This window comes from Puma concolor, chromosome C2 (genome assembly GCF_028749965.1).
Source record: "Puma concolor isolate L17-30 chromosome C2, mPumCon1.1.hap2, whole genome shotgun sequence".
In the NCBI taxonomy this organism is placed as follows: domain Eukaryota; kingdom Metazoa; phylum Chordata; class Mammalia; order Carnivora; family Felidae; genus Puma; species Puma concolor.
In genome coordinates, this window is record NC_141675.1 from 82031177 (window position 1) to 82057037 (window position 25861).

Below are 25861 nucleotides of genomic sequence, written 5' to 3' on the forward strand. Positions count from 1 at the left end.
CTCACATCTGCTAGCTCTTTTCTTCAGAAGCCACCACTTTTAGGTATTTTATTGATTTCTTCTGGCATTTCCTATCTATATTTTGCTAATCAATTTGTGCCTATTGTCATTTTTCATGTAGCCAACTCTGGGCATTATTTTTTTTTCACTTTTTTTTTTTTTTAACGCTTACTTATTTTTGAGACACAGAGAGAAACAGAGACGGGGAAGGCCAGAGAGAGAGGGAGACACAGAATCCGAAACAGGCTCCAGGATCTGAGAGTCAGCACAGAGCCTGACACAGGACTCAAACCCACAAACTGTGAGATCATGACCTTAGCCGAAGTCGGACGCTTAACCGACTGAGCCACCCAGGCGCCCCTCACTTTTTACTTATAGTAAATGAGATTTCTCTCTTAAATGGCCATACCCTCTCCTTTATTTACCCATTCTTCTCTACGTATGTGCTACAATATTTGAATCAATAATCATTTAATTAATATGCCTTCACATATTAATGAACTATGATTATGTTTACTTTCTTACTTTTGGAAGTTATTAATTGCCTTGCCTTCATAGGCTCACTTTAATTTGGATCTTCTGGATAACTGTTTCATACTTTACAGTTGCCTTTCAGCATAATTTTCCATAGCGCTAATTTCATCAGGTAATTTATTAGTTACAATTATTATTATTTTTTTAATTGGAGATTTCCATCCCCTTCTACTTACCCTGGTTCATCACCAAGCCCTGCTGCATAGCTGTGTGCCTAGAATCTCCTTCATTGTTATTCTGGAGATTCCTTTCCCCTCTGTCTTGAACTGGATCCCTTCTTCCTTTATCTCATAATTTACTTTTTTTCCCTCTCATTTTACTAACACAAATCCCTCAGAAGCCTCATGATAAAGAACATATGGGAAGTAAAATTACTGAGTCTTGATGTGCCTGAAAATGCCACCTTCACACTTGATTGTTTCTTTGGGTTTAGTTTCAAAATTGAAAATAATTCCCCTTCACATACATTGCTTCATTATCTTCCAGTTTCCAATCTTGTTTTTGAAAGTTCCAAAGCCATTCTGATCCCTGGTCTTTTGTAAGTGACCATTTTTTTTTTTTTTTTTTTTTTTTTTTTTTTTTTTTTTTTTTTTGGTCTCCTTTCTTACTCTCTGGTTCTTTATAGCATCTTCTCTTTTTCCAGTTAAAAAAAAAAATAGTTTTGTGGTGTAAGTCTGTTTTCATTGACTTATTTAATTGATGGTTCTCTGCTTTCTGTTTTTTTTCCTTTGTTTTATGTCATCTACATCAAGGGGCCCAAGTTAAAGGAGGCTCAATCCCTGTGCTTTTATATTTGCCAAGGCAGACAAAAAGGGAACATGATAAAATATGCTCTAGCCCTTAAATTAATCAACACAAGTGACACTCACTACATCATATTGGCCAAATTTAGTCACATGGCCTCTCCTTCAGAGGGGTGGAAAAGTGGAGTCTTCAGCCTAGAAGAGAACCCGGAAATATTGGGTGAATGGCACTGGTGATTCCTTATCTCAGGGCTGACAGTTCCTTCTGGGTCTTTTCTGCATTCGGAGTTGTACATTGGTATGCTCTCCAGGCTTCCGTGCCGGTTTAGGATTTGTCTGTTTAAATGTGCTGAACTGATTACAGCTTGTCAATTTTGATGTTGTTCCTGTCTTTTTTCCTATTCTTGCTATTACTTGGGGTTATGTCTTGAAACATTATTTTAGTTTCAGTGAAGTTTCAGAAAGGAGTGAAATTGGTTGCATGTATTCAATCTGACATATGTATCTGAAAAACTACAGTTGTAATTTCCTATAAACTGAATGAGCTGATTCTGCAACTTTTTAACTTTAATGAAAATGTATTTCAAGAATCTGGTAAGATAGATGTTTTATTTTAAAAAATTACTGTCATATTTGGATTGGTGTGGACAACATTTTGATCTTTCCCATTCTTTCTTTGTATATTGGATTTTAAGAGGTATTTCTAAATAAAAGCATAGTGATTATAAATAATAGTAATTTGTTGAGTCTTGGAAAAGCCAGTTTGTTAAATTTCTCAGAGATCTATTACTTAAGGATTTACTGCTTACAAATTCTTCTGCATGTCACATGGCTTCCAATTCTTTGCTTTTATCAAAATTAAAGTAGCCACAAATTTAGTTGTTCTCTTGGTTATCTGCTGCCACAAAAATGTTGCCTTGACAAACAACCACAAACTTTAGTGGTGAACTTCATTTTATTTATTACACATGTGGTTTGCTTGTGAGTCTGTTACGTAGATACCTTTGCCTGGGCAGATCTAGGCACTAAATCAGGAGACCTGGGAAGAACTGAGAGTCTTGAGGGTTGTCTTTTCAGTTACAATTTTCCTCGTAGAACCTCCTCTGTTCCCACAGGGGTGAAAGAGGAGCACATGATTTCTTTTTCAGGTGAGATTCTCCATCATACCTTATAGGGTACAGTAGGATCAAGTTACAAGATCAAATCATTATCCAAGAGGTAATCAAAAGATGATAAAGGAAGGTAGAGAAATAATTTCTTCATACCACAGGTTTCTATTACATGCAATTATTATTATTATTATTATTATTATTATTAAAGTTTGCTTATTTATTTTGAGAGAGAGAGAGAGAGAGTGAGAGAGAATGCAAGTGGGGGAGGGGCAGAGAGGGGGAGAGAGAGAGAATCCCAAGTAGGTTGTGCACTGTCAGTGCATAGTCCAACGTGGGGCTCAAACTCACCAATTGGGAGATCATGACCAGAACTGAAGTTAGATGCTTAACTGACTGAGCCACCCAGGCTCCCCATAGGACATGCAATTATTACGGAAGGGTTACTAAACCTGACCAGAGAAGGGGGTTCCTGGAATTGATTGGGTGTCCTAAGGGGAAGGTATGTTCTCTGCAGCCCTTTAAGATGAGATGACTCACCAGCCTTTCCTTTCTTTTCTGATCGTTCCAGAGCGCTGTGATGACTGGGGACTAGACACCATGAGGCAGATCCAAGTGTTTGAAGATGAGCCAGCTCGCATCAAATGCCCGCTCTTTGAACATTTCTTGAAATACAACTACAGCACAGCCCATTCAGCTGGCCTTACTCTGATCTGGTATTGGACTAGGCAGGACCGGGACTTGGAGGAGCCAATTAACTTCCGCCTTCCTGACAACCGCATTAGTAAGGAGAAAGATGTGCTCTGGTTCCGACCCACCCTCCTCAATGACACGGGCAACTATACCTGCATGTTAAGGTAGCCTGATTCTTGGTGGTGACTTTCTCTTTTCCCTTTAGTTCCTGGGCTTTTTTCCAGATGATGCATCTGCTATGAAGCTGGGGAGGGGAAGGAAGCATCTAGAAAGAGTTAGTTACACCTCACCTCAGTGGCTTAGCAGAGGTTGTCTGAAAGAGGTGCACAGAGAAAATGGCTGTACTCCTGAGAATTTTCTTTATAACTGGTTCCTTTTCAAACCCTGGCATATATCAGGATTATCTAATGCTGGAATCTTGTTTATTTGTTCCTTTTCCCTGATATTAGAGCCTGCCTTCATTTCTGCCCTACCTGGAGGCATTCATTTCCCTAGACAATGAGGAGGGCGAGGACTAGAACCCATATATATCTGTTATTCTTGGCATCTTTCAAAATTCCAGGCACAGAGTAAGGCCTTTCGATGCCTTATGGAAGAAAGAGTATTTGGGAACCATCAAATATATTTAGAGCAATGCCTTTCAAATTTTTTCACCAAAATCCCCTAGGAAGCAAATAAACACCGTATCATTGGGAATCGAAGAATGTAACCCAAAGCACCCTACCAACACTGCAAAATTTCTTTCAAATCAATTTTTTTAATCTTGAAAGTTCATGTAGATTTTGCATTTTACTACATAATATACCCATTCTATTATTATTTTAATTAATATTAATTAATAGTTTTTTGCTCTGAAAAAAAATCTTTAAAAAACTGAGCTCCCTCTGAAGAATAATAATTTATTTTTATTTATTTATTTATTTATTTATTTATTTATTTATTTATTTTTAAGTTTTTTAATGTTTATTTATTTTTGAGAGAGAGAGACAGAGAGCAAGTGCGGGAGGGGAAGAGAGAGGAAGACACAGAATCCAAAGAAGGCTCCAGGCTCCCAGCTGTCAGCACAGAGCCCAACGCGGGGCTTGAACTCACGAACCTCGAGATCATAACCTGAGGCGAAGTCACACAAGACACTTAACTGCCTGAACCACCCAGGAGCCCCAAGAATAATCATTTTTTAAATGTTTATTTATTTATTTTGGGGGGGAGAGAGAGTGTGCAAGCATGGTAGGAGCAGGGAGAGGGAGGGAGGCAGAGTGAGAACCCCAAGCAGGCTCCATGCTCAGTGCATAGGTGGATACAGGGCTCCATCCCATGACCCTGAGATCATGACCTGAGCCAAAGTCAAGAGTCAGACATTTAACCAAATGAGCCACCCAGGCAACCCTAGAGAATAATCATTTTAAGGCTTAGTTCTCTGGCTACTTTTTTCCCAAGATCCCCTTTTAGCATCCAGGCTTTACTTTGTTGTTTAAATTTCCATCTGGCTTATGGCTTATAACTATTTTGTTTTTTTGGTTTGTGTGTGTGTGTGTGTGTGTGTGTGTGTGTGTGTGTTTTGTTTTTACATAGTTTCCTGCTGTTTAATAGGTGCATTGGTTTGCTATGGCTACCAAAACAAAATACCGCAGACTGGTAACTAAATACTAGAAATGTGTGTTCTCACTGTTTGGGAGGCTAGAATTCCAAGATCAATGTGTCATCAGGGTTGATTACATTTCTCTCTTCTTGGTTCATACACATCCATCTTCTTCCCATGTCTTCATAAGGTCTTCCCTATGTGTCATCTCTGTCCTATTCTCTTCTTCTAAGCACATCAGTCATATTGGATTAGGGCCCACCATACTCATTTTACCTTAATTACCTCTTTCAAGGCTTGTCTCCAAATATGGCCACATTCTGAGGTATTGGAGGTTAGGAATTCAACATAGGGATTTGGGGGACACAGTTCGGCCCATAACAATAGGGCTGAATGACATACCAGTACAACAGAGAATAACATAATGATAGATAATTCCACATCTTCTTCTGAGTGCCCCTTGTCTCTCATGGATATTAACTATTCTCTAACGGAGAAATATGACTATGTTTTCATATATTTAAGCTGTGTCGTGATGAAGTGAAAAAGGACCTTTTCTCTGTCACAGAGCATTTTCATCACTGTGGCCTTGGGAGTCCCTTGTAACTTCTGAAGGCCTATTTGAGATTTTCACCTGACTCTTTAGTTTTATTGGAGTGGACTCTAGACTAGCATGTGGGCTTCCAAGGAGCCTGTGTCCACTGTTCATGTCCCAAGACAGCGTTGTAGGAGAGTTTAAGACAGATTATAGTGGAAGGAGCACTGGATGAAAAGACACAGAAACTAGGCCATCTGCCCAGCCCTGACCCTACTTAGCTGGTGACCTCATGCAAGTCAGTATCTGATAACTTTGGTATCTGTATCCACCCAATGAGAAAATTAGCCTAAACTCCTTGACCTCCTTTTCATCTTTGATGGTTGTTAATCCATTAACATTCCACATGTAGTGGATATCAGGAAATACTTGGGAAGGGGTCATCAGTAGGTTTCTGGATGACCTTGTTGTCTACTCTGCATTTTAGTGTTTCATTATCTCTATTTCTGTTTCCTAATTGTCTAGAGCCCTTCCTCAAACTTTTCTAATCTTCTTTTACATTACAGGAACAGTATGGCTGTTTAGGCCTGAGTATTCCTTAAATGTTACTTAGCAGTTTCCATACTTATCAGATGGCCATATATTCAGTTTATCTGTCTGCCAATATTCTGTGTCCCCAAAGAAAATCTAGAAGTGAACCTGTCTGGTGGGGACACCAGAAGCTTCCCACTGTCCTGAGGTGATTCCTAAATGAAGAATGACCTTAAACTGAACCATGTAAAATCAAAGGCCTGATGTATTTAAGGCCATAAATTAAGATTCATCCTCTAATGGGGCGCCTGGGTGGCGCAGTCGGTTAAGCGTCCAACTTCAGCCAGGTCACGATCTCGCGGTCCATGAGTTCGAGCCCCGCGTCAGGCTCTGGGCTGATGGCTCGGAGCCTGGAGCCTGCTTCCGATTCTGTGTCTCCCTCTCTCTCTGCCTCTCCCCCGTTCATGCTCTGTCTCTCTCTGTCCCAAAAATAAAAACGTTGAAAAAAAATTTTTTTTAAATAAAAAAAAAAGATTCATCCTCTAAGACTGAACCAATTGTATTCTTGCTTCAATGTCCCTCTTAAGATAACATCCATATTTTACTTTTGGAGCTGGAAAAGTCAGTCCCACCACTGTTCATCATTTTTTTTTTTTAAACAGAGAATATATTTTACAAAGCTGAAAATTACCCTCTGTATAATTTCCAACTGTAGAATATTTCTTCCAGGGGTTGCCTGGGTGGCTCAGTCGGTTAAGTGTCCATCTCTGGGTTTTGGCTGAGGTCGTGATCTCATGGTTCTTTGAGTTCAAGCCTTGCATCAGGCTCTGCACTGTCAGTGCTTTGGGATTATCTCTCTCTCTCTCTCTCTCCCCCACTCCACTGCTCGTACTCTCTCTCTCTCTTTCTCAAAGTAAATAAACTAAGAAAAAAAAGAATACTTCTTTCACATGGTGGACCTTTTGCTTTTTGTAGGTAGAAATCAAAGCTGCCACTCTCTCTTCTCACCTTATTACCATTGTCATAAGTCATCTTTAAACACCCCTCTTCTCATCTTGGAAAGGGGGGAATTGCATCTCCCTATTTCATTGTATTTAGTCTCAATTAATCAGTTAATGAATATCTAATATGTGTTTGTCACCTTACACAGAAATCACAAAACAAGGGTGAACAGTGAATGACCCATTTACCCATCACCCTAAGATCAGTTACTTTCATTATCTGTGTTCCCTTTATTGCTTTCCCATATGTAGATGCATGTATTACATTCATTCCATTCATTTAAGAAACATTTATTCAGGGACGCCTGGGTGGCTCAGTTGGTTAAGCGTCCCACTTCGGTTCAGGTCATGATCTCGCAGTTCATGAGTTTGAGCCCTGCATCAGGCTCAGAGACTGGAGCCTACTTCAGATTCTGTGTCTCCTTCTCTCTCTCTGCCCCTCCCCTGCTCATGCTCTGTCTCTCTCTGTCTCTTAAAAATAAATAAATATTAAAAATAATGTATTTATTCAGTGCCTTCTGAAAGTTTAGACACTGTATTACATGCAAGGAACAAAAGAAAATACACATGGTCGTGCCCTTGTTTGAACTATGATAAATTCAGTCAAGGGAATGTCTAAGTGCGGGGTGATGGGAGGAGAAGAGCCCTATCCAGGCAGATGAAATGATGTGTGCAGACATTCAAACACAAGTGCAATCCCCAGTCACCCTAAAAGGTAAATATTTCAGTATATCAATAGTAGTTAATGGTGTCTGTTTTTATTTTGTGATGTCAAATTGGTACAGGAAATACCTCCATAATACATTTAATTCTTACATGAACTTACGGATAAATGAAATCTCCATATGTAGCATTATTTCCTTTAGCTCATTTCAATGGGATTGCTGTGTTAAATCAAATGAAAATGAGATTGCCCATTTACTGTGTATTTCTCTTTTCAGGAACACCACGTATTGCAGCAAAGTTGCATTTCCTCTTGAAGTGGTTCAGAAAGATAGCTGCTTCAATTCCTCCATGAAACTCCCAGTGCATAGACTATATATAGAATATGGTGTTCAGAAGATCACTTGTCCAAATGTAGATGGATTTTTTCCTTCCAGTGTCAAACCAACCATCACTTGGTATATGGTAAGCAAGCTCAAGAGCATTTTGCCCTCTCTAAAATGCCAATAACTGTTGAGTTAATGTAGAGAATGCCATTTTGCCCATCAGATTTCTTATTCTTCCTTAATAGCTTTATACAAATCTTTTATCACTTCCTCAGTTTGTGCCATTTTAAAGAAAGTGGTAGAGAATGCTTTGTCTCCATTCACCATCTCCCAAATTACATTCAGTGGATAACTAGAATTACTATATTTCTATTAATTTCGTATGAAATACCATTGGAGAAATGCCACATGCTTCTGCTGGCTGCTGAGTGAGGCCAGCAGCTGCCCGTTCTTCTGGTGTATTTCAACACCTTGATTAATCAACACTGTATTTTATTATTACTTGTGTGTGTGTTTATGTTTGCCCTCATTTGTGGACACAATCCTTCTGTGGTCTTTTGCACATCTAAGAGACTTGGAAATTGTTTAATCAAAAATGAAAGTGTTGGAGGTGGCCCCTGGGGTAGTGGCATTGTTGTTTAATGTCTTCAAATATCCACAGAAGCCAAAGCTAAACCCTTCTGGACCACATTTACATGTGTTTGTAAAACATGCATCTACTTATGGGAAAACCACACACAGAATCAGTGTCTAGGGAAGAGGGCAGATGGAAGTAATGTGGTACCTTGCAGACTTGACAATAGGGAACCCCCCAAAAGCCAGTGGTACTCACTGGAAAGTAAGGTGGGCTAATTTGAGAACAGCAGCTGAAATAAGGAAGAGTTATGCTCTCAAATAGAAGGTGAATCCAAGAGGCCCATAGTAAGAAGTTCTGAAGGGATGGAAATAGTCCAAGTGCCTTGTAACTCTGAATAAAATGCCACCTCCACTGAGGACAAGCTGCTGGGAGTGTGATCAAAAGTAAACAGGATCACTGGGGCACCTGGGTGGCTCAGTCAGTTAAGCGTCTCACTCTTGATTTCAGCTCAGGTCATGATCTCATGGTTCATGAGATCGAGCCCCACATGGGGCTCTGCACTGACAGCTTGGGATTCTGTCTCTCCATTTCTCTCTTCCCCTCTCACACGTGCATGAGCTCTCAATAAATAAATAAATAAATAAATAAATAGATAAATAATAAACTTGAAAACAAATAAACAGGATCAGGACAATACAGAGGAAGAAAAGAGAAGGACCAGCTAAAAATGGAAGAGCAGAAGAGGCTCAGGAAATCTCAAGATCCTAGTTTGTAAGAGAGATCTCTGTGAAGTTAGAAAATCTGCCAACCTAAAAGCTCAGGGAAAACAAAACAAAATAAACAAACAAACAAAAAAACAAACAAACAAAAAAAACCTAACTTTACATAAAAATAAACAACAAAAAAACCAAGGGAAAAATCCCATTCAAAGTTATAAGAAAAAGAAGAATAAGAAGCAGAATAACATTTCTATCAAAAAAGAAAATGCATGCCAGAAGGACATAATATGACTTACTGTTTCAAAAATGAGCCACAAGACATTAAGAAATGATATAAGATGAGAAAGAATAACATAGATAAATAAGAATTAGAAAAGTCCAGGGGCGCCTGGGTGGCGCAGTCGGTTAGGCGTCCGACTTCAGCCAGGTCATGATCTCGCGGTCCGTGAGTTCGAGCCCCGCGTCAGGCTCTGGGCTGATGGCTCAGAGCCTGGAGCCTGTTTCCGATTCTGTGTCTCCCTCTCTCTCTGCCCCTCCCCCGTTCATGCTCTGTCTCTCTCTGTCCCAAAAATAAATAAACGTTGAAAAAAAAAAATTAAAAAAAAAAAAAAGTCCAGAAGTTATATAATTCAGTAAAAATTTAGAAAGAAGAAAATAAGTCATTTCATAAATGAAGCCTGAAACTAAGAGGAACATAATTGTAAGTGAATGTGATAGATAATGCCTTAATATGTACAGAAAGTAGAGTGGAGAAAATAACTTTAAATGGAAAATAAATGGTGAATAAAAACAAGGAAGCTAGAACGGATATGCCAGTAACACATAAAGTAGACTTTGCCGGAGATAAAGAGGACTTTTCAAAATAATAAAAGGGTCAGTTCATCAGAAAGCCATAAAAATAGTACGTGTGCTTCACAGCAGTGTGTCCAAATGCATGAAGCAGAAGTTGACAGATTTAAAGGAAGAAATAGGCAATTCATAATCATAGTTTAAAATGTTATCGGGGCACCTGGGTGGCTCAGTTGGTTAAGCATCCAACTTCACTCAGCTCAGGTCACATGATCTCACAGCTGGTGAGTTCAAGCCCTGCATCGGGCTTTGTGCTGACAGCTCAGAGCCTGGAGCTTGCTTCGGATTCTGTGTGTCTCTCTCTCTGCCCCTAACCCACTAGCATTCTGTCTATGTCTCTCTCAAAAATAAATAAACATTAAAAAAAATTTTTTTAAGAAATACAAATAAATAAAAAATAAAAATAAATAAAATGTTAACATCTAACAGTTTAAGTCATTAATGAAATGACCTAGGAGCTAACTTTAAGAGTTTTCCATTGGTTGAAAATGGAACAATTTGAACTTCAGGAGGGATTAGTCACAATGGGTTAAATCTTAAGAATTAAATTTAAATCTGTAAGTTCATACTATTTCAAAATAATTGGTCACATTTAGTGGATGATAGAAATCAGTTTGTTATCTTGAAAACTGGTAAAGGGAAAATATCAAGTATTTTTTCTGCCTTTTCTATAAGAAATGTGCACCGAGTAATGAAATAGTACAGAGAAGTGTGTTTTTATAAAAGTATATAATCATTTTTCAACCCCGAAAAAATTAATAAATCTAAGCATTAAGAATCAGTGACTGGTACCATCATAAGAAATCAAACAGCTGGACATATCCGTTCTTATGAAAGAATAAAATATCACCTATAATTGTTCCAAATGGATTAAACCTGAGTCTGATTTGGATCCGGCTGCCATTTTGCAGGATATGTAGAGAAGAGGGGAATGTATTGATCTACACAATGAGTTTGCAGTCAGCAAAATCCATACTGGAGAATTCTATAGGCCTTGAGTTATTCAACAGATAAATTGCAAGAAAAAAGAAAGGCATGATGTGAAAATGTGTAGATTCAAAGAAACATATAAGACACATTTAAAAATGGTTGAGACTATAGTGTCTGTGGAGGTGATGAAATTATAAATGAAAACAAGAAAACAATTCTACTGTGAAAGTATAGATAATGGCCTCTTTGGGGGATAGTAAAAGATCTGTGATTGACATGGGGCATGCAGAAACTTTTCAGGTGTGAGGAGTACTGTTCTATTCCTGGACCTCAGTGGTGGTTTGAAGGTATTTGCTTTACAATAATACATTAACTCATATATACATTGAAGTATTTTTTTATATCTATTTTATGTTATACTGAGAGGATTAAGAGAAAGGGAGGGAAAGAGGGAAGAAAGAGAATGAGTGAGAGAGAAAAAGACTGATTTCAGATATATAAAAACCAATTGCAGTATATGGACCTTCATTAAATCGTGTTTTATTCAAACAAACTCTAAAACAAGCTAGGAGAAAATCGGGGAACTCTGAACACAGAATATTGATAATACAATGCGTTATTATTACTTTTTAAATTGTGATAATGTTACTACAGTTATGCTTGCAGAAGGGGTCTTGTCACTTGGAGATACACACAGATATATTTACAAGTGAAATTACAGAATGTCTGTCATTTGCTTCACAATAGTCTTGGGGTCCAGTGAGTAGGTGTAAATGAAGTAAGACATAGCTTGAATTGATACTTTTGAGTCTAGGTACAGGTACAGGGGATCATTGTGTATTCTATGATTGTAATGTTCTGTAGTAAAAAAGATAAAAAATGATTAAAAGAATCATATGAACAATTTTATGTCAATAAGTGTAAAGTATTTTCCAGTTTTTTAAAAATGTATTCTTCTATTTACCTGCAAATGAGTTCTCTCATCTCTAACCGTGTTCACTTTTTCTGTACTTTGAATACTCAATAGTCTGAAAAACTTAATTTTATTTCCTTATGTATTCTATAATTTTCCTTCTTTTTTCTTGATACATTCCCAATGCCTGGCATGTCCCCTATTCTTTCATTAGAACATATCAAATTCTACTGTCTTCATATCAATGTTTGTTCCCTGTTCTCTCCAGCTATAGATAATTTTTCCCTGATATAATCCCACAGCTACTTATTTATGTCTGTCTCCATCTCACTGTTCACTTCCTTTATTGTTTTACAGTCATTTTTCATTTCATTTCATTACAGTCATTTTCAACAGCTGTTAAAGATCAATTGTATTCAATGAAATATGTCAGGGGGTTATAATCAATGAGATATATGTCCTGCCCTACATAGTTTCAAAAAGAGACCACAGTTTAATTCAGACAAGTTTATAAATAAGAATTCTTGGGGTCCGTGGGCGACCCCAAGCATCTGACTCTTGATATCAGCTCAGGTCATGATCTGATGGTTTATGCAGTCGAGCCCTGTGCCAGGCTCTGCACTGAGAGTACGGAGCCTGCTTGGTATTCTTTCTCTTCCTCCGTCTCTGGCCCTCCCCTGCTCACATGCTCTCTCTCTCTCTCTCTCTCTCTCTCTTTATCTCTCAAAATAAAAATAAAAATAAAAGAATTCTTACTCTTATCAAAAGTAGAATTCTAACTTCCACAAGAGTGACAAACATCGTTAATGTTGGTTTTAAGAAGAGAGAGAAATTTACATACCTGTGCCCTGTGAGACTGACTATTTCTTGAGAGTAAAGTTATAGCACACCCATCTCTGTATTCTTAATGATTTCCAGATTTTTTGGTTTTCCTGGTTGGATGAATGTTGGTGCTATTAACCAAGGTATGAAACAGCAGGGAAGAAGCAGGTTTGGGGGGCAAGTAATGTATTTAGATAATGTCAGATGGAGTTAGAAGTGTCTGTGAGATACCTATGTGGCAGTGACCTGTAGGCAGTGGCTACGTGTGTATGGGTCTAGAGCTTTGTCAGTGCAGGCTGTGGACCTGGTACAGTCATGTCTCCGTAGGAGGTTCCATCAACCAGGAGATCCTTTGCCATTTTGTGCGCTTGTTGTGAATAATGTTCACAATGTATACTGCCTCTACCTTTATGAGTAGAGGTAGTAAGCATGTGTCACTAGCCATTACATAAGGACAGATTTCAGAAAGAACAATAAAAACAATCCCAATACAGAAGAAAAAGTCAAAGCTAGAGACAGAGAATTAGATGCATCTATATGATAGTTGAATCCCTTAAGAAAACAAAATAAAATGATAAGAGAAAAGGGCTAATGTGAAAATCTGGAGAGAATATTCATGGGTGAATAAAAGCAGGAAGCCTGGAAAGAAGATCAAGAAAAAAGTCATAGCAGTGAAACCATTGCCATGGCAGATACCCAACAATGTGCAGGTGACTAAAAAGGACAATCAGTAACCAGACATCCTTTCTATTCTATGATTATGAAAAGGTTGCTACTGATGTGTGCTATACTGCTTTTTATTTCTCCATCTTGGAGTAATTGACACCTTTAATCCTAAGAGTTCTGCAATCTTGGGAGCAAAATCAGTGTTCTTAGAAGGGGCATTCTCCTACGCTGACATTGCTTTTCATTTTCTACCATCTACAGTCACTCCCTGCATCCATCTGGGTTTCTTGGCCCTCCTACAGTAACTCTCTCTCAGTTGTTATCAGCTGAGTTCCCTACCCTGACGTTGGAGAAATGGTCTCTTTTAGTAATAACTGTGAGAGTTAAAAGACACATTTATCAGTTCCAGCAAATTTGTTTTCCTGTTGGCAGAAAGGTGAAAACGAATGAATTGAAAGGAGGAAAAGGAGACTAACATTTCTTGCATTTTAGCGGTAAAATACATTGTACTGGGTACTTTATATGTTATATGTAACACTTACCACAATCCTTCAGGGTAGATATCATTAGGAACAAGAAGCTCAGAAAGGTAAACAAGAATAGCTGACATTTACCAAGCACAGGAATTTTTCCAAATGCTTTAATTATTTTCATTCTCTCAACATGAAGTAAACTCTGCTGTTCGCTCCATTATATCGTTATGAAAACCCCCAACTATATAGTGGTTGAGAGATTTTTCCAAGGTCCCAGAGCTATGAGCTAAGATTCAACCCTATACAATCTATGTCAGGAGCCCATAGTTTTACACTATTTTATATAATTTACTCAAAACAATCCAGCCAATATTGGGAGAATCTGGAATTTCAAGCCACTTCTGTTGGGTTCTAAAGATTATACTCTTCAGAAATGACACAGAGAGAGCACTCCAGTCTTTATTTCTGGAGCATAAAGCATTTATTTTTTATTTTTTTGCATTTATTTATTTTTGAGACAGAGAGAGACAGAGCATGAACGGGGGAGGGACAGAGAGAGAGGGAGACACAGAATCGGAAGCAGGCTCCAGGCTCCGAGCCATCAGCCCAGAGCCCGACGCGGGGCTCGAACTCATGGACCGCGAGATCGTGACCTGACCTGAAGTCGGACACTCAACCGACTGAGCCACCCAGGCGCCCCTGGAGCATAAAGCATTTTGAAGGGCAGAGCAGGTTTTGCACATGGATTAGGTTAAGGGAGTCTGTGGGCCATAAGGAAACCTGTGGAAATAGGGCCTCAGGGAAGTGAGAGGAGGCTCAGAAACCTGGGATTAGTGGGAGCAGAAGATCCAAAGTTTCTCTTTCAGAATTGCAGGGGACATGGGGCAGGCTTGACTTTTTCTTCTCTGTGTGTCTTCTCTCCTCCTGTCTTTCTGCATGGCAGGGTTTTCTTCAGTCTGGGCCCAGAATTCATAGGTCTCTAATTCAACAACCCTGTGAGTTAAACTGATGTTCAGTAAATGTTTGTTGAACAAGCCAGGTTTTGTTACTAGCCTGGAAAGCAAACCATGGCTTGGAAGTGATTTACTGAATTTCAAATAGCCAGCTTATAAAAGAACTTCTGGAACAAAACACGTGTATAAATTGGAGGCTGCCTGTTTGTTCTCATAGGGACTTCCAAATACATAGGAATAAAGACACAGGTAAGTGTGATCATTCCTCGTTCTCATCAGTATAACTGGGCATGTGAACATTTTTTGCCAGAGACACTTGTAGAAACCAAGGCAAATTTTCCCTTCTTACTGAGGATCAGAGGAACCACTTTAGTAGGTGTTTTGGATATTACATTTATGGCAGCTGCTGAAATGTTCTCAAGTGCTATTTAGCAGAATAGATATCATTCCGGATATCACTTTGCAAATAGCTGGTTTTCCTTGTACTCAGTGTGATCATTAAAATTGGGATATTACCTCCACCTCTAATTTTCAGTGTGAGATTAATCAGAATTGGCCAGATATTGTTTATAAATCTCTCAGAAAATTGAAAAACTTTTGCCTCTTTTGACAAAATGCCATCAGGAAAGCACATTTCTGAAAGCGTGCCAGGCTTGGCCTTCTTGTTGGCACGGCACGTATTGTTAAGTTAGTCCAAGGACTATGTAATAGACTTTATTTTAAGCTGCTTGTTTCAATTTGATCTGACATCTTAGTTTGGTTCGTTCTTTATCTCTTTCCTTTCTTTATGGTCCCTATATAATGATTTTTAACCTTTGGTATAAAGGAAGTGTGTATCATATTTTCTTTCCAAGCCATACACATTTAATTCTATATATGCCTATATACATACACAGCATTTTACACATAGTTTGAGGGCTTCTGGGGAGTTAAGTTACATCCTTTAAACTTAAACCCAGTTCAAATATCTGTGAAGCCCTGAAGCTGACTTTAGCTGAATGAATCACCCACTCTGTATTTTGACAGCACTTAAATTATACCTCACCTTTGTTACTGTAATGACTGCACTTTTCTCTCCTGTCCTGGGTAGTGACCTCTCTCTTTCTATCCCTTGAATCACAAGCACACAGCACAAAACAGAGCCTCTGCACTCTGTATTTAGGAATTGATTAAATACCTGAATGAATTAGACCGGACTGGAAAATTCCATGGGAATAAGGGCCATTTCTGTTTTTACCGTCTACTGTGTGTGTGCCCATCTCCTAACATAGTACCTGTCACGTGGGAAGGGTTTTGTAAATATCTGTTGCGTAAACAATGGATGACATAGTTCTGTTCCCTGGAAGTGACTCCAGTGTAGAACTCTTATAAAATTTTGTGAACAAGTATGATGCATCCAGACCAACCTGGATGCAAAAATGTCAGTAGATATTCCTAACCCATTATTTCTCAGTTAAACTCTTTGTATCCTCGCTTGCAGTTTCCCCATCTGTCCTACAGCTCACCCATCCCATGTCTCATATTTCTTGTATTCATCTTCTTGTTCTCATTTGCATACCGCTTGAACTTGAAACTCCACATCTAGAGCTTGCTTCTCTCATTCATATTTTTGACCACACAACACAAATGTATTGTGTAAATGTATTGCATGTTTACCGTGTGCCAAGCATTGGGCAAGTTGCTGCCCATGTGGATACAGTACTCATCTACCCCCTCTACCTGCCCCTAAGAGTACCTCTTGTAGAGGAAGAAATACACATGAAAAGAAATCACTACAATAACGTTGGTGAAGGGCTCACACAGAAGGCAAAATGCTGTAAGAGTGGAGGGGGTTCGTTCACACTTTTCCTTGTCCCTGGAGTGGCATCTCCCACGTCTCCCCTCCTCCTACAGAGGTGGTAATATTCTACTTAACCCTTTAAGAAGCCAGTCCACATTTTCCTTCTCCATGAAGTTTTTCTAAATGTTTTCTGTTTAATCTTTCCCCCCACTCCCCTACCCCAATATGCTTTCCACAGTATTTGTTGCGATTCTCCATTAGACTGCGTACCTAGAGGTTAGGAACTGTATCTTCACCATTCTTGTGCTCTCATACAGTTCTTTAAAAGTTGTAGGTTGGTAGGGGCGCCTGGGTGGCGCAGTCGGTTAAGCGTCTGACTTCAGCCAGGTCACGATCTCGCGGTCAGTGAGTTGGAGCCCTGCGTCAGGCTCTGGGCTGATGGCTCAGAGCCTGGAGCCTGTTTCCGATTCTGTGTCTCCCTCTCTCTGCCCCTCCCCCGTTCATGCTCTGTCTCTCTCTGTCCCAAAAATAAATAGACGTTGAAAAAAAAAATTAAAAAAAAAAAGTTGTAGGTTGGTTAAATGGACATATTTGTCCCCTTTTACTCACAACATCCCCTAACTCACACCCCACACTTCAGCACATGATTTATTTCCTCTCGAAGATCTCAAAGTCATTTCTTGTGTTGTTCTTTACCTATACATTGTGGTAGGTTGTCATGGCCACCACTATATGTTGGAAAAGAATTTCTCCTGTCCAACTTCTCTCTTTTTAATTCAAAATGAGGAACTGACTGGTCAACTAAGTGGATGACTTGTTTTCTAGTCAGATAAGTGTTTGCTTCACAGTGGAAATCAATTTACCGTTAACCGTTTATTGTATTTGGAAACATTTTTTTTCCCCCTTGGACACCTTTAGATTCTTGTTCAAATCTTTTTTTTTTTTTTCCTGGATTCCAAATAAATGATTTTGAAATATGTAGGATTTATTTTTAGGAATAGTTTATTAGGTTTGAAAGTATCCTATGTGTATCAGGTGCATGTACCAAAGGGTCCAGAGATGCAATTGCATATAGGAAATAGAGTTCATCACACACTACAGGCTAAAGTTAATGGTTATTTATAGTTAAACAATGCCTCGCAGGTCCCCCTACCATGCACATGCACATGCACATTTAGAATGTAAAATGTTTCTTTCATTTCCTTTGCTAACATGCTATAGGTCTTATAACTTAAAAATGGCTTTTTATTTCTTTTGGTTAAATCTAGCTAATTTAAAATATTTGAATGGTAAGCCTTTTCTGAATAGTAGATTAGACCCCAAACTTTCCCATTGATTTTTATGGAATATTGCTTAATTCAAAATGCTTTCCTAGACAAAGAAGCTCTAAGAAAAACCTGTCCCTGGTCGACATTTTTATCCTTTATGGAAAGAAGGGAAGAACTCACAAGAAAGCATACTTAGACCATTGACACACAGGCCCATTGAATACCTTTAAGTGTATCCATGCCAAATTTCAAGTTCATGTTCATGGGTTCAAATAAGAAGAAAAAGAGAGAGCTAGCAAGAGATCAACACATACCTGTTTTGTGCCATTTTCCTTGCTATATAGATGTGTCTGATTCTATTTCTCTGTTCATGATGAGTCCATAAGAGCTGATCCTTTGTTTTATTCAATGTTGTATTCTCAGGACCTCACACAGTGGCTGGTATGTGGTTTATGATTAATGCTCAAGGGTGAATGAATTAATGAGTGAATGAATGAAAAGACTTTGAGCCAGAAGTGTTTCTTCATATTTTTAGTACATACTATGAATCCTAAAACAATGTGTTTTTGAATAGTTTTTACATAAATGATACTTAGTCAAAAAAGAAAGGTTTCTTTTAGCACATTCTTAAGAAGTACTATTGACCAGTTTAGTACTAGTTGTCAACTTCCTTTTTTAAAATTGTTTTTAATGTTTATTTAGTTTTTGAGAGAGAGAAAGAGAGAGAGGGAGAACTTGAGTAGGGAAGGGGTAGAGACAGAAGGAGACATGGAATCTGAATCAGGCTTCAGGCTTTGAGCTGTCAGCACAGAGCCTGACACAGGGCCCAAACTCATGAATCATGAGATCATGACCTCATGAAGTCAGAAGCTTAACCCACGGAGCCACCCAGGTGCCCCATAGTTGTTCAACTTCTTATCCTGAAGAGTGTAATTGTACAGTTTCTCACTATCTATGGGAATCAACCTTATTTAAATGATAGAGCCATGGCATGCTATTAACACTGGGACTGGCCCAGGTACAGCATATGTGCATAACCAGGGAAGGGAGACAGGGTCAGTTGGGGTTCAAAGAAAAGGCCTCAAAGCAGGTGGATCTAGATTTAAATTTTAGCTCTGACACTACCTAGCTCTATGGCATTGGCAATCACTTAACCTTTCTAGGCCTTTCTTTATATCCTCATCTAGAAAATGGGCATAAGAACATTCCAAACTTGCTAAGTTTGAAATAAGGATTAAGTGAGATAACAGAGAGCATGTCACTACATGTGTCAATATAATTTTTCCAGCCTCAACTAACTCCCAAGGACAGGTGTTCATTCTTAGTTAAGAAGCTAGTCAAAAACCTTTGTTCTTATATCTGAAAAACTGAGTTTTGGCTTTGCTGTGTATTATCTGGAATACCTCCTTATCTGTCTCATTTTTTTTTCCACCTGTAAAACTAGAGCATATTTAGTGTGATCTGTCTACTTCATGTGGATTTAAGAACAGCTAACCTAACAAATGAGAGAAGAAAATAGCTTTGAGCTGTTTAAATGAAAGGTGCCACAAAAATCAAATAGAATTCTATAGATAGTCTAAACTCAATTTAAACCAAATCTGACATAAATTCATTATAAGAGTACAGGTCTCTGTGGCCTTATTCTTTGTGATAACCTAAGAACATTGAAATACTTTGCTGATGTGACAAGTGTCTAGAAACACCGTTTATCAAAACAAGATAAATTGCATTCAGAAAATAAGTGTATAACAGCTTCCTCTTGATGATCATTTCCATGAATCAAAAGTTTAGTGATATTCTTAAAAGACATAGTTCCTGTGACAAAGCATTGCAAAATATGCCATTTAGTGTAACTATCATATTTCAAAACACATGCTCCAGGAATTGACGTAAGAAAACCGTAAAGTTTCAAGAATCAAAGTTAAATATGTGAATACAGTAAATCTAAGCTATAAGCCAATAATAGCTTCCCAGAATTTTCAAGAGCTACAAAACCTTAGGTATAACCCAGTCCATTTTGTTACAGATTATTGATTTTTTTTATTTTTTCATTTTATTTTTAAAAAATCAAATATAAATTTTATTTTTGCATAAAAGTTAATTTCAATAAGCTGCGTGGTTTTTTGGTTTTTGGTTTTTTTTGGTTTATGTGAACAGCTGAAAATATGTATGATACATTCAATTTTTTTAAATATGAAATTTATTGACAAATTGGTTTCCATACAACACCCAGTGCTCATTCCAACAGGTGCCCTCCTCAATACCCATCACCTACCCTCCTCTACCTCCCACCCCCCCATCAGCCCTCAGATTGTTCTCCGTTTTCAAGAGTCTCTTATGGTTTGGCTCCCTCCCTCTCTAACTTCTTTTTTTTTTTTTTTTTCCTTCCCCTCCCCCACGGTCTTCTGTTAAGTTTCTCAGGATCCACATAAGAGTGAAAACATATGGTATCTGTCTTTCTCTGTATGACTTACTTCACTTAGCATAACACTCTCCAGTTCCATCCACGTTGCTACAAAAGGCCATATTTCATTCTTTCTCATTGCCACGTAGTATTCCATTGTGTATATAAACCACAATTTCTTTATCCATTCATCAGTTGATGGATATTTAGGCTCTTTCCATAATTTGGCTATTGTTGAAAGTGCTTTTTTTTTTTAAAGAAAACAAAGTTTCTCTAAAAGTAACTGTTCAACACATAATTTTGTCACAGATGCTGTATTTTTTCTTTAGTTTTTTTTAATGTTTACTTTTGAGAGAGAGAGAGACAGAGAGAGACAGAGACACAGAATCCCAAGCAGGCTCCAGGGTCTGAGCTGTCAGCACAAAGACTGACGTGGGGCTCAAACTCATGAGCCATGAGATCATGACCTGAGCTGAAGTCCAACGCTTAACTGATTGAGCCACCCAGGCACCGCTGTATTTTTTTATTAATAAAATAAAATAAGGGGCGCCTGGGTGGCGCAGTCGGTTAAGCGTCCGACTTCACCCAGGTCACGATCTCGCGGTCCGTGAGTTCGAGCCCCGCGTCAGGCTCTGGGCTGATGGCTCGGAGCCTGGAGCCTGTTTCCGATTCTGTGTCTCCCTCTCTCTCTGCCCCTCCCCCGTTCATGCTCTGTCTCTCTCTGTCCCAAAAATAAATAAACGTTGAAAAAAAAATTTTTTAAAAAATAAATAAATAAAATAAAATAAAATAAAATAAAATAAAATAAAATAAAATAAAACAATAAGCCAATTAGTGGGAATCAGAGAGCCAAAACAGGAGTCCAGTTATGTTTCATGAGCTATTACACTCTCAAAATTTTAAAAATCAACAGAAGTATATGAAAATATAAGTTAGAATAGAAATAAACTTCACTCTTCGTCAGACTCATAAAATATCTTTTAGTTTTAGATTCTGAAGTCTGTAATATTGGATTGTAAAATAAATAAGGAAAACACAAAAAAGTTTGGAAGCGACTGATAGAGTGATTCAACAGGGTGATCAAGAATGCCAAAACCTCAGGGTCGCCTGGGTGGCTTATTTGGTTAAGCATCTGACGCTTGATTTCCGTTCAGGTCAATATCTCACCATCATCGGATCGAGCCCCACATCAGGCTCTGCTCTGAGCATGGAGTCTGCATGGGATTCTCTCTCCTTCTCACTCTCTCTCTTTCAAAAATAAATATTAAAAAAAAGGAAAAGACTGCCAGAACCAGACACCTAAACTAAGCCTGAATTAGCAGAGTGGCTGGACTCCCAAATTAATATAATCAGTGAATAAATGGAGATAGGAAAACTAAGTGTTTCTTAAATGGCAGCAGATGCATTTTCTTAAGTTGCCCTAGTTGTTTTCACAACTTTAATCTTATTTAACTACTAATGTGGGATTTCCAAAATTCAAATACTGGATCCTGAGACAGGAAGCCCATGCTTTTGAATTCATATCTCAGTTTAGAATTCCTATTTTCATTTTGCATAAAATATAATGAAACATCACATTCATTCTTTACAGAAATATCATTAAGTACTGGACCAAAATAGTTTGTAAAAGGTGCAGCCAGCATAGATATTTGTATGTTCCATGTAAAATTAGATGTGTGTATATATACGTGCATTTGTATATTTTCCATGCATGTATCTCAATACTGAATGTCTTTTTTTCCTTCTTCTAGGGCTGCCATAAAATACAGAACTTTAATAATGTAGTACCTGAAGGCATGAGCTTGAGCTTTCTCATAGCCTTGGTTTCAAACAATGGAGATTACACATGTGTTGTTACATATCCAGAAAACGGGCGTACCTTCCATCTCACTAGGACTCTGACTGTGAAGGTGGTAGGTAAGCATGGTTTTGTACTAAGTGCACACAGCAAAATGCAGTAATTTTGTTTTGGCTCTTGATAGTTTATTACAAACAGGTATGTAAATTCTATGAGAAAAGAGGTTGATCTTTTTTGTTCATTGTGCTGGAGCCACAACACATTCCACATTCAGAGTAGGCACTCAATACCTATCAGTGTACTGCATGAATCATTGGTCTATATGAATGAATGAGGAGTGGAAACAGTGCCGGGTGAATCTGTGTTCAACTTGTACCCATGCCATTTATTAGCAAAATGCCTTTGCTCAGGGTCTCAGTCTCCTTGTCTGTCCTCTGGGACTAAGAGAACCTCACATTCAGTATAGTTGGGAATATCAGAAATAATATATATATTATGTTAATCCAGTTCCAGGCAAAGAGTGGAAACTCAATGAATAGTAGTTAATATTATTGTCAAAAAAGGTGTTGTGTTTGAATTAAATGAGCTCTGTCTTTCTATGTACTGGAACTGTTGTAGATGGAGCTGCTTGCTGGCAGGGTTCAACCATTGCTTTGCCACGAGAGAACAGGTGGTGGGAAATGAGGAAAGTGGAAAGGACAATATCCAGGCCATAGTCAAAAGACTGTCAAATCCAGAAATCAAGAGGACCAGTGTCAGGATAGGTGGCATTTAGGGGAGAGCCCTGAATACCCTGTGCCCATGGTATTCAAAATGAGAGCATATCAGAGTGAAAACGTTTCACACCCCATCTTTTCATAGATGTCATTGAGACACAACAACACAAAGTAACCTGTTTTGGGGGCTCCTGGGTTAAGTGTCCTACTCTTGTTGTCCGCTCAGATCATGATCTCAAGGTGGTGAAATAGAGCACTGTGTTGAGCTCCATGCTGACCACTGAGCATGGAGCCTGGTTAGGATTCTCTCTCACCTTCTCTCTCTGCCCCTCCCCCACTCCCTTCCCCCCTCCCCCCTCAAAATAAATAAATAAAAATTAAAAACAAAAAAACAAACAAAAAAATCAAAGTAAACTGTTTAGAGATGCTCTGTTAGTGGAAGAAGTGATTCCAAATCCCAGGTTTCTTATTCTTGGTTCAGGGCCTTCTCTACTAGTTTGACATAATTTGGGCATAATTTTTAAGGGCTTTAACATAATAGTACAAATAAAATTCAAACTGAAAAATTTTGTAATCACCTCTCCTCTTCCTCTTCCTACTTTTGGAATAATGCTGAGCTGGGAACTAATTCAGAAGAAAAATCAGACTAAATTTTTAACTTAACATGAATGGGGATACCAGGTGGCTCAGGTCATGATCTCACTGTTTGTGAGTTCAAACCCCATACTGCACTGACAGTGTGGGGCCTGCTTGCTATTCTCTCTCTCCTTCTCTTTCCACCCATCCTGTGCTTGCACTCTCTCGTTCTCTCTCAAAATAATAAACATTAAAAAAAGAGAGAGAACTTAACGTGAATGGCCTTAAAAAGCCAAATGAATAATCTAACCTTAAATTCATCTTGGAAATTATTTCTGATATAGATTCTTAAATTCAGGATTAGGAAAGTTGAGAATAGGCATGCTTGGTCACCTTTATAAATACGGAAGTTGACAGATGCTGATGTGAGGTGTGGTTCTTATCTAACCTTCAAGCAAAATACAAGTTTGTTTTTTAAAGCTGTGAAGTATTGAGTACTTATAATATACCAATAGGATGTTTTAATATGCATTACTTAATTTAATATGCATGATTTAATTTAATTCTTATAATGAACCTGTGCAGTGAGTTTAATTATCCTCCTTTTAGAGGTGAGGAAAATTAGCTTTTGAAAGATTAAGTAACAACCCAGAGTCATATGGTTAGTACATGACCAACTAAGGATAAGAACCCTGGTTGTTAAATCTTTGAAGCCTTTACTCTTAAACATGACACTGTAAAACCCCGTGGGGGTATTTTTCTTTCAATTTAGAAATATAGAATGTTATAAAGAGCAGCAATCCTACGAATTAACAGTCAACTGACACAGACATCAGGTAGACTTGTGTGCTGGCTTCATAAATGTGATTTTGAATTTTCCATTTACATATTTGTTTACTTAATATTTACTTATTTAGCCAAGTCCCATACTAGACACTCAAGCATGTTCTGGAGAAATATGTAGAAAAGAAACAATTGAGTAAGACATGAAAGCAATTTATCTTATACTATTAGAAGTATATTTCATGTAAGCTTTGGAAAGCAAAAACACTGGTTAAATCTTCTGTCCTGAAACATGGAAGCTACTTAGTATTTTATGTATGTCTCTTTGTTTGTTTTAAATGAATGAAGTGTTGTAATTTACTGTACATTGAGCTATTGGCCCTGTCAGGAAGAATTGCCAAACGATGCCAGGAAGTTGGACAAAAGTTTACAAAAGAGCAAATCTTGGAAATGGGTTATGAGAGATAAGGGCTACGTGATTTAACATCATCTCCCTTTTGTCTCTTCCTCTCGAACATAGGCTCTCCAAAAGACGCATTGCCTCCTCAGATCTATTCACCCAATGATCTTGTAGTCTACGAGAAAGAGCCAGGTAATTATAGCTGTGCCTCTTAATTTCAGTTAGATTCTCTTAATTACAAGGAATAAAATGTCACTTAAGTTAAAGTATGAGAATAGAGGGCTATTGTAGGGAAACAACATGAAGTGAAACTTGAAATGGTGTCAGAAACGAAGGCAGCTCTGGGGATTAGCTCCTTCGTCCATCTCTTGGGTGTCTCTGGGATTCTCGGCTTCTCTCTCCGCAGCTGCTCCCTTCGTCCTCTGCAGTGGCTCCCCTCTCCTGATTAGTGATTTCTGTGTGATGCACACATTAGCTTGCACAGGCCTTGTGTTTTCCAAGACTGCAACATGAGCACAAGACTTCCTTTAAGCTTTTACTCCACTGCAGAGGGGCGAGGGCAGGAGATCAAAGGAGGACTATGAATTTAACGGATAACAACTGGTAGACCTCATACAGCTTGATCAGAACACTATTGGGTGCTTCCTGTGGCTGTCTGGGGCTCCTTTTAGTTTTCATAATTTTCCATTCTGGACAAAAATCTTCTGTGACCAACCGAATAAGGCATAATTTGTTATTCTTCTGGCTCAAAGCCTCCCACAGTTAAACTGAAAACCATAGAAAATTTTAAGAGTTTCTATATTGTATCCTTTACAATAAATTCCCTCCAAACCCAATGAAAGGTATAAAAGAACATATTTTTAAAATCTACTAAAGATAGCAGAGGTCGTGATCAAATGTAGGTAGAAAACAATGATGCCCTCCTAAAATTAAGATAAAGTTTCAAATAGTGAGCTGCCTGTAAAACAAACAAACAAAGAACACACTAAGAGGTCCGCCAATCCCAAATGGACCACATTTCCCAGAATTCTCAGTGGCTTTGTATAGTAATATGTACATTCTTCCTGCTCTCAGGTGAACCCTTACGAATGATCTAGTGTGTTTCATCTACCTCTACCTACCGTATGATTGCAAAATCTATGTTCATGTTTCCTTCCTGCATATTAATATAGAAACTGAAGGGGAAGGCGTAAGAACCATGCATCTTAGAGGAAGGGATGGAGTAGGACCACTCAGTGAGACATACCTGAGTTCAAATTTGGATGACAATATAATTTGTCATCTCAACCTGCACACTTTCTGAGAGTGAAAGCAGCTGATATCAATAACTAACTAGGAAAGTAGGCATAGAACAGAGCTGTCCTGGGTAAGCTGGAATGGAAGTCATTCTGGGTCAAATTCTGGTCTGCCACTTATTAACAATTTCATCTAGGAATGGCATTTAACATCTTTAAGCATTAGTTTGCACATCTATAAAAGGTGGATTTTAAAAATACCCCATAGTATCTTATTAAAATTAA

At 38.3% G+C, this 25861-nt stretch overlaps 1 protein-coding gene and 1 long non-coding RNA gene across 6 annotated transcripts in view; both read left to right on the forward strand.

The window, feature by feature from the left end:
• Positions 1 to 25861, forward strand: part of IL1RAP (interleukin 1 receptor accessory protein) — a 138496-nt gene that overhangs the window by 82799 nt on the left and 29836 nt on the right. For all 5 annotated transcript variants that reach the window (XR_015240206.1, XR_015240207.1, XM_086674994.1 and 2 more), the window contains exons 3-6: positions 2958 to 3243; positions 7667 to 7853; positions 21820 to 21985; positions 24462 to 24533. Coding sequence is in view for 3 of the 5 variants with exons in the window: in XM_086674994.1 (XP_086531120.1) it covers positions 2958 to 3243; positions 7667 to 7853; positions 21820 to 21985; positions 24462 to 24533 (711 nt within the window). In the remaining 2 variants the exon portion in view is untranslated. The remainder of the gene's footprint in view (positions 1 to 2957; positions 3244 to 7666; positions 7854 to 21819; positions 21986 to 24461; positions 24534 to 25861) is intronic.
• LOC147577361 (uncharacterized) lies at positions 14880 to 20611 on the forward strand. The gene is made up of 2 exons (XR_015240208.1): positions 14880 to 16730; positions 16969 to 20611. It is a non-coding gene; the product is annotated as an uncharacterized LOC147577361 (long non-coding RNA).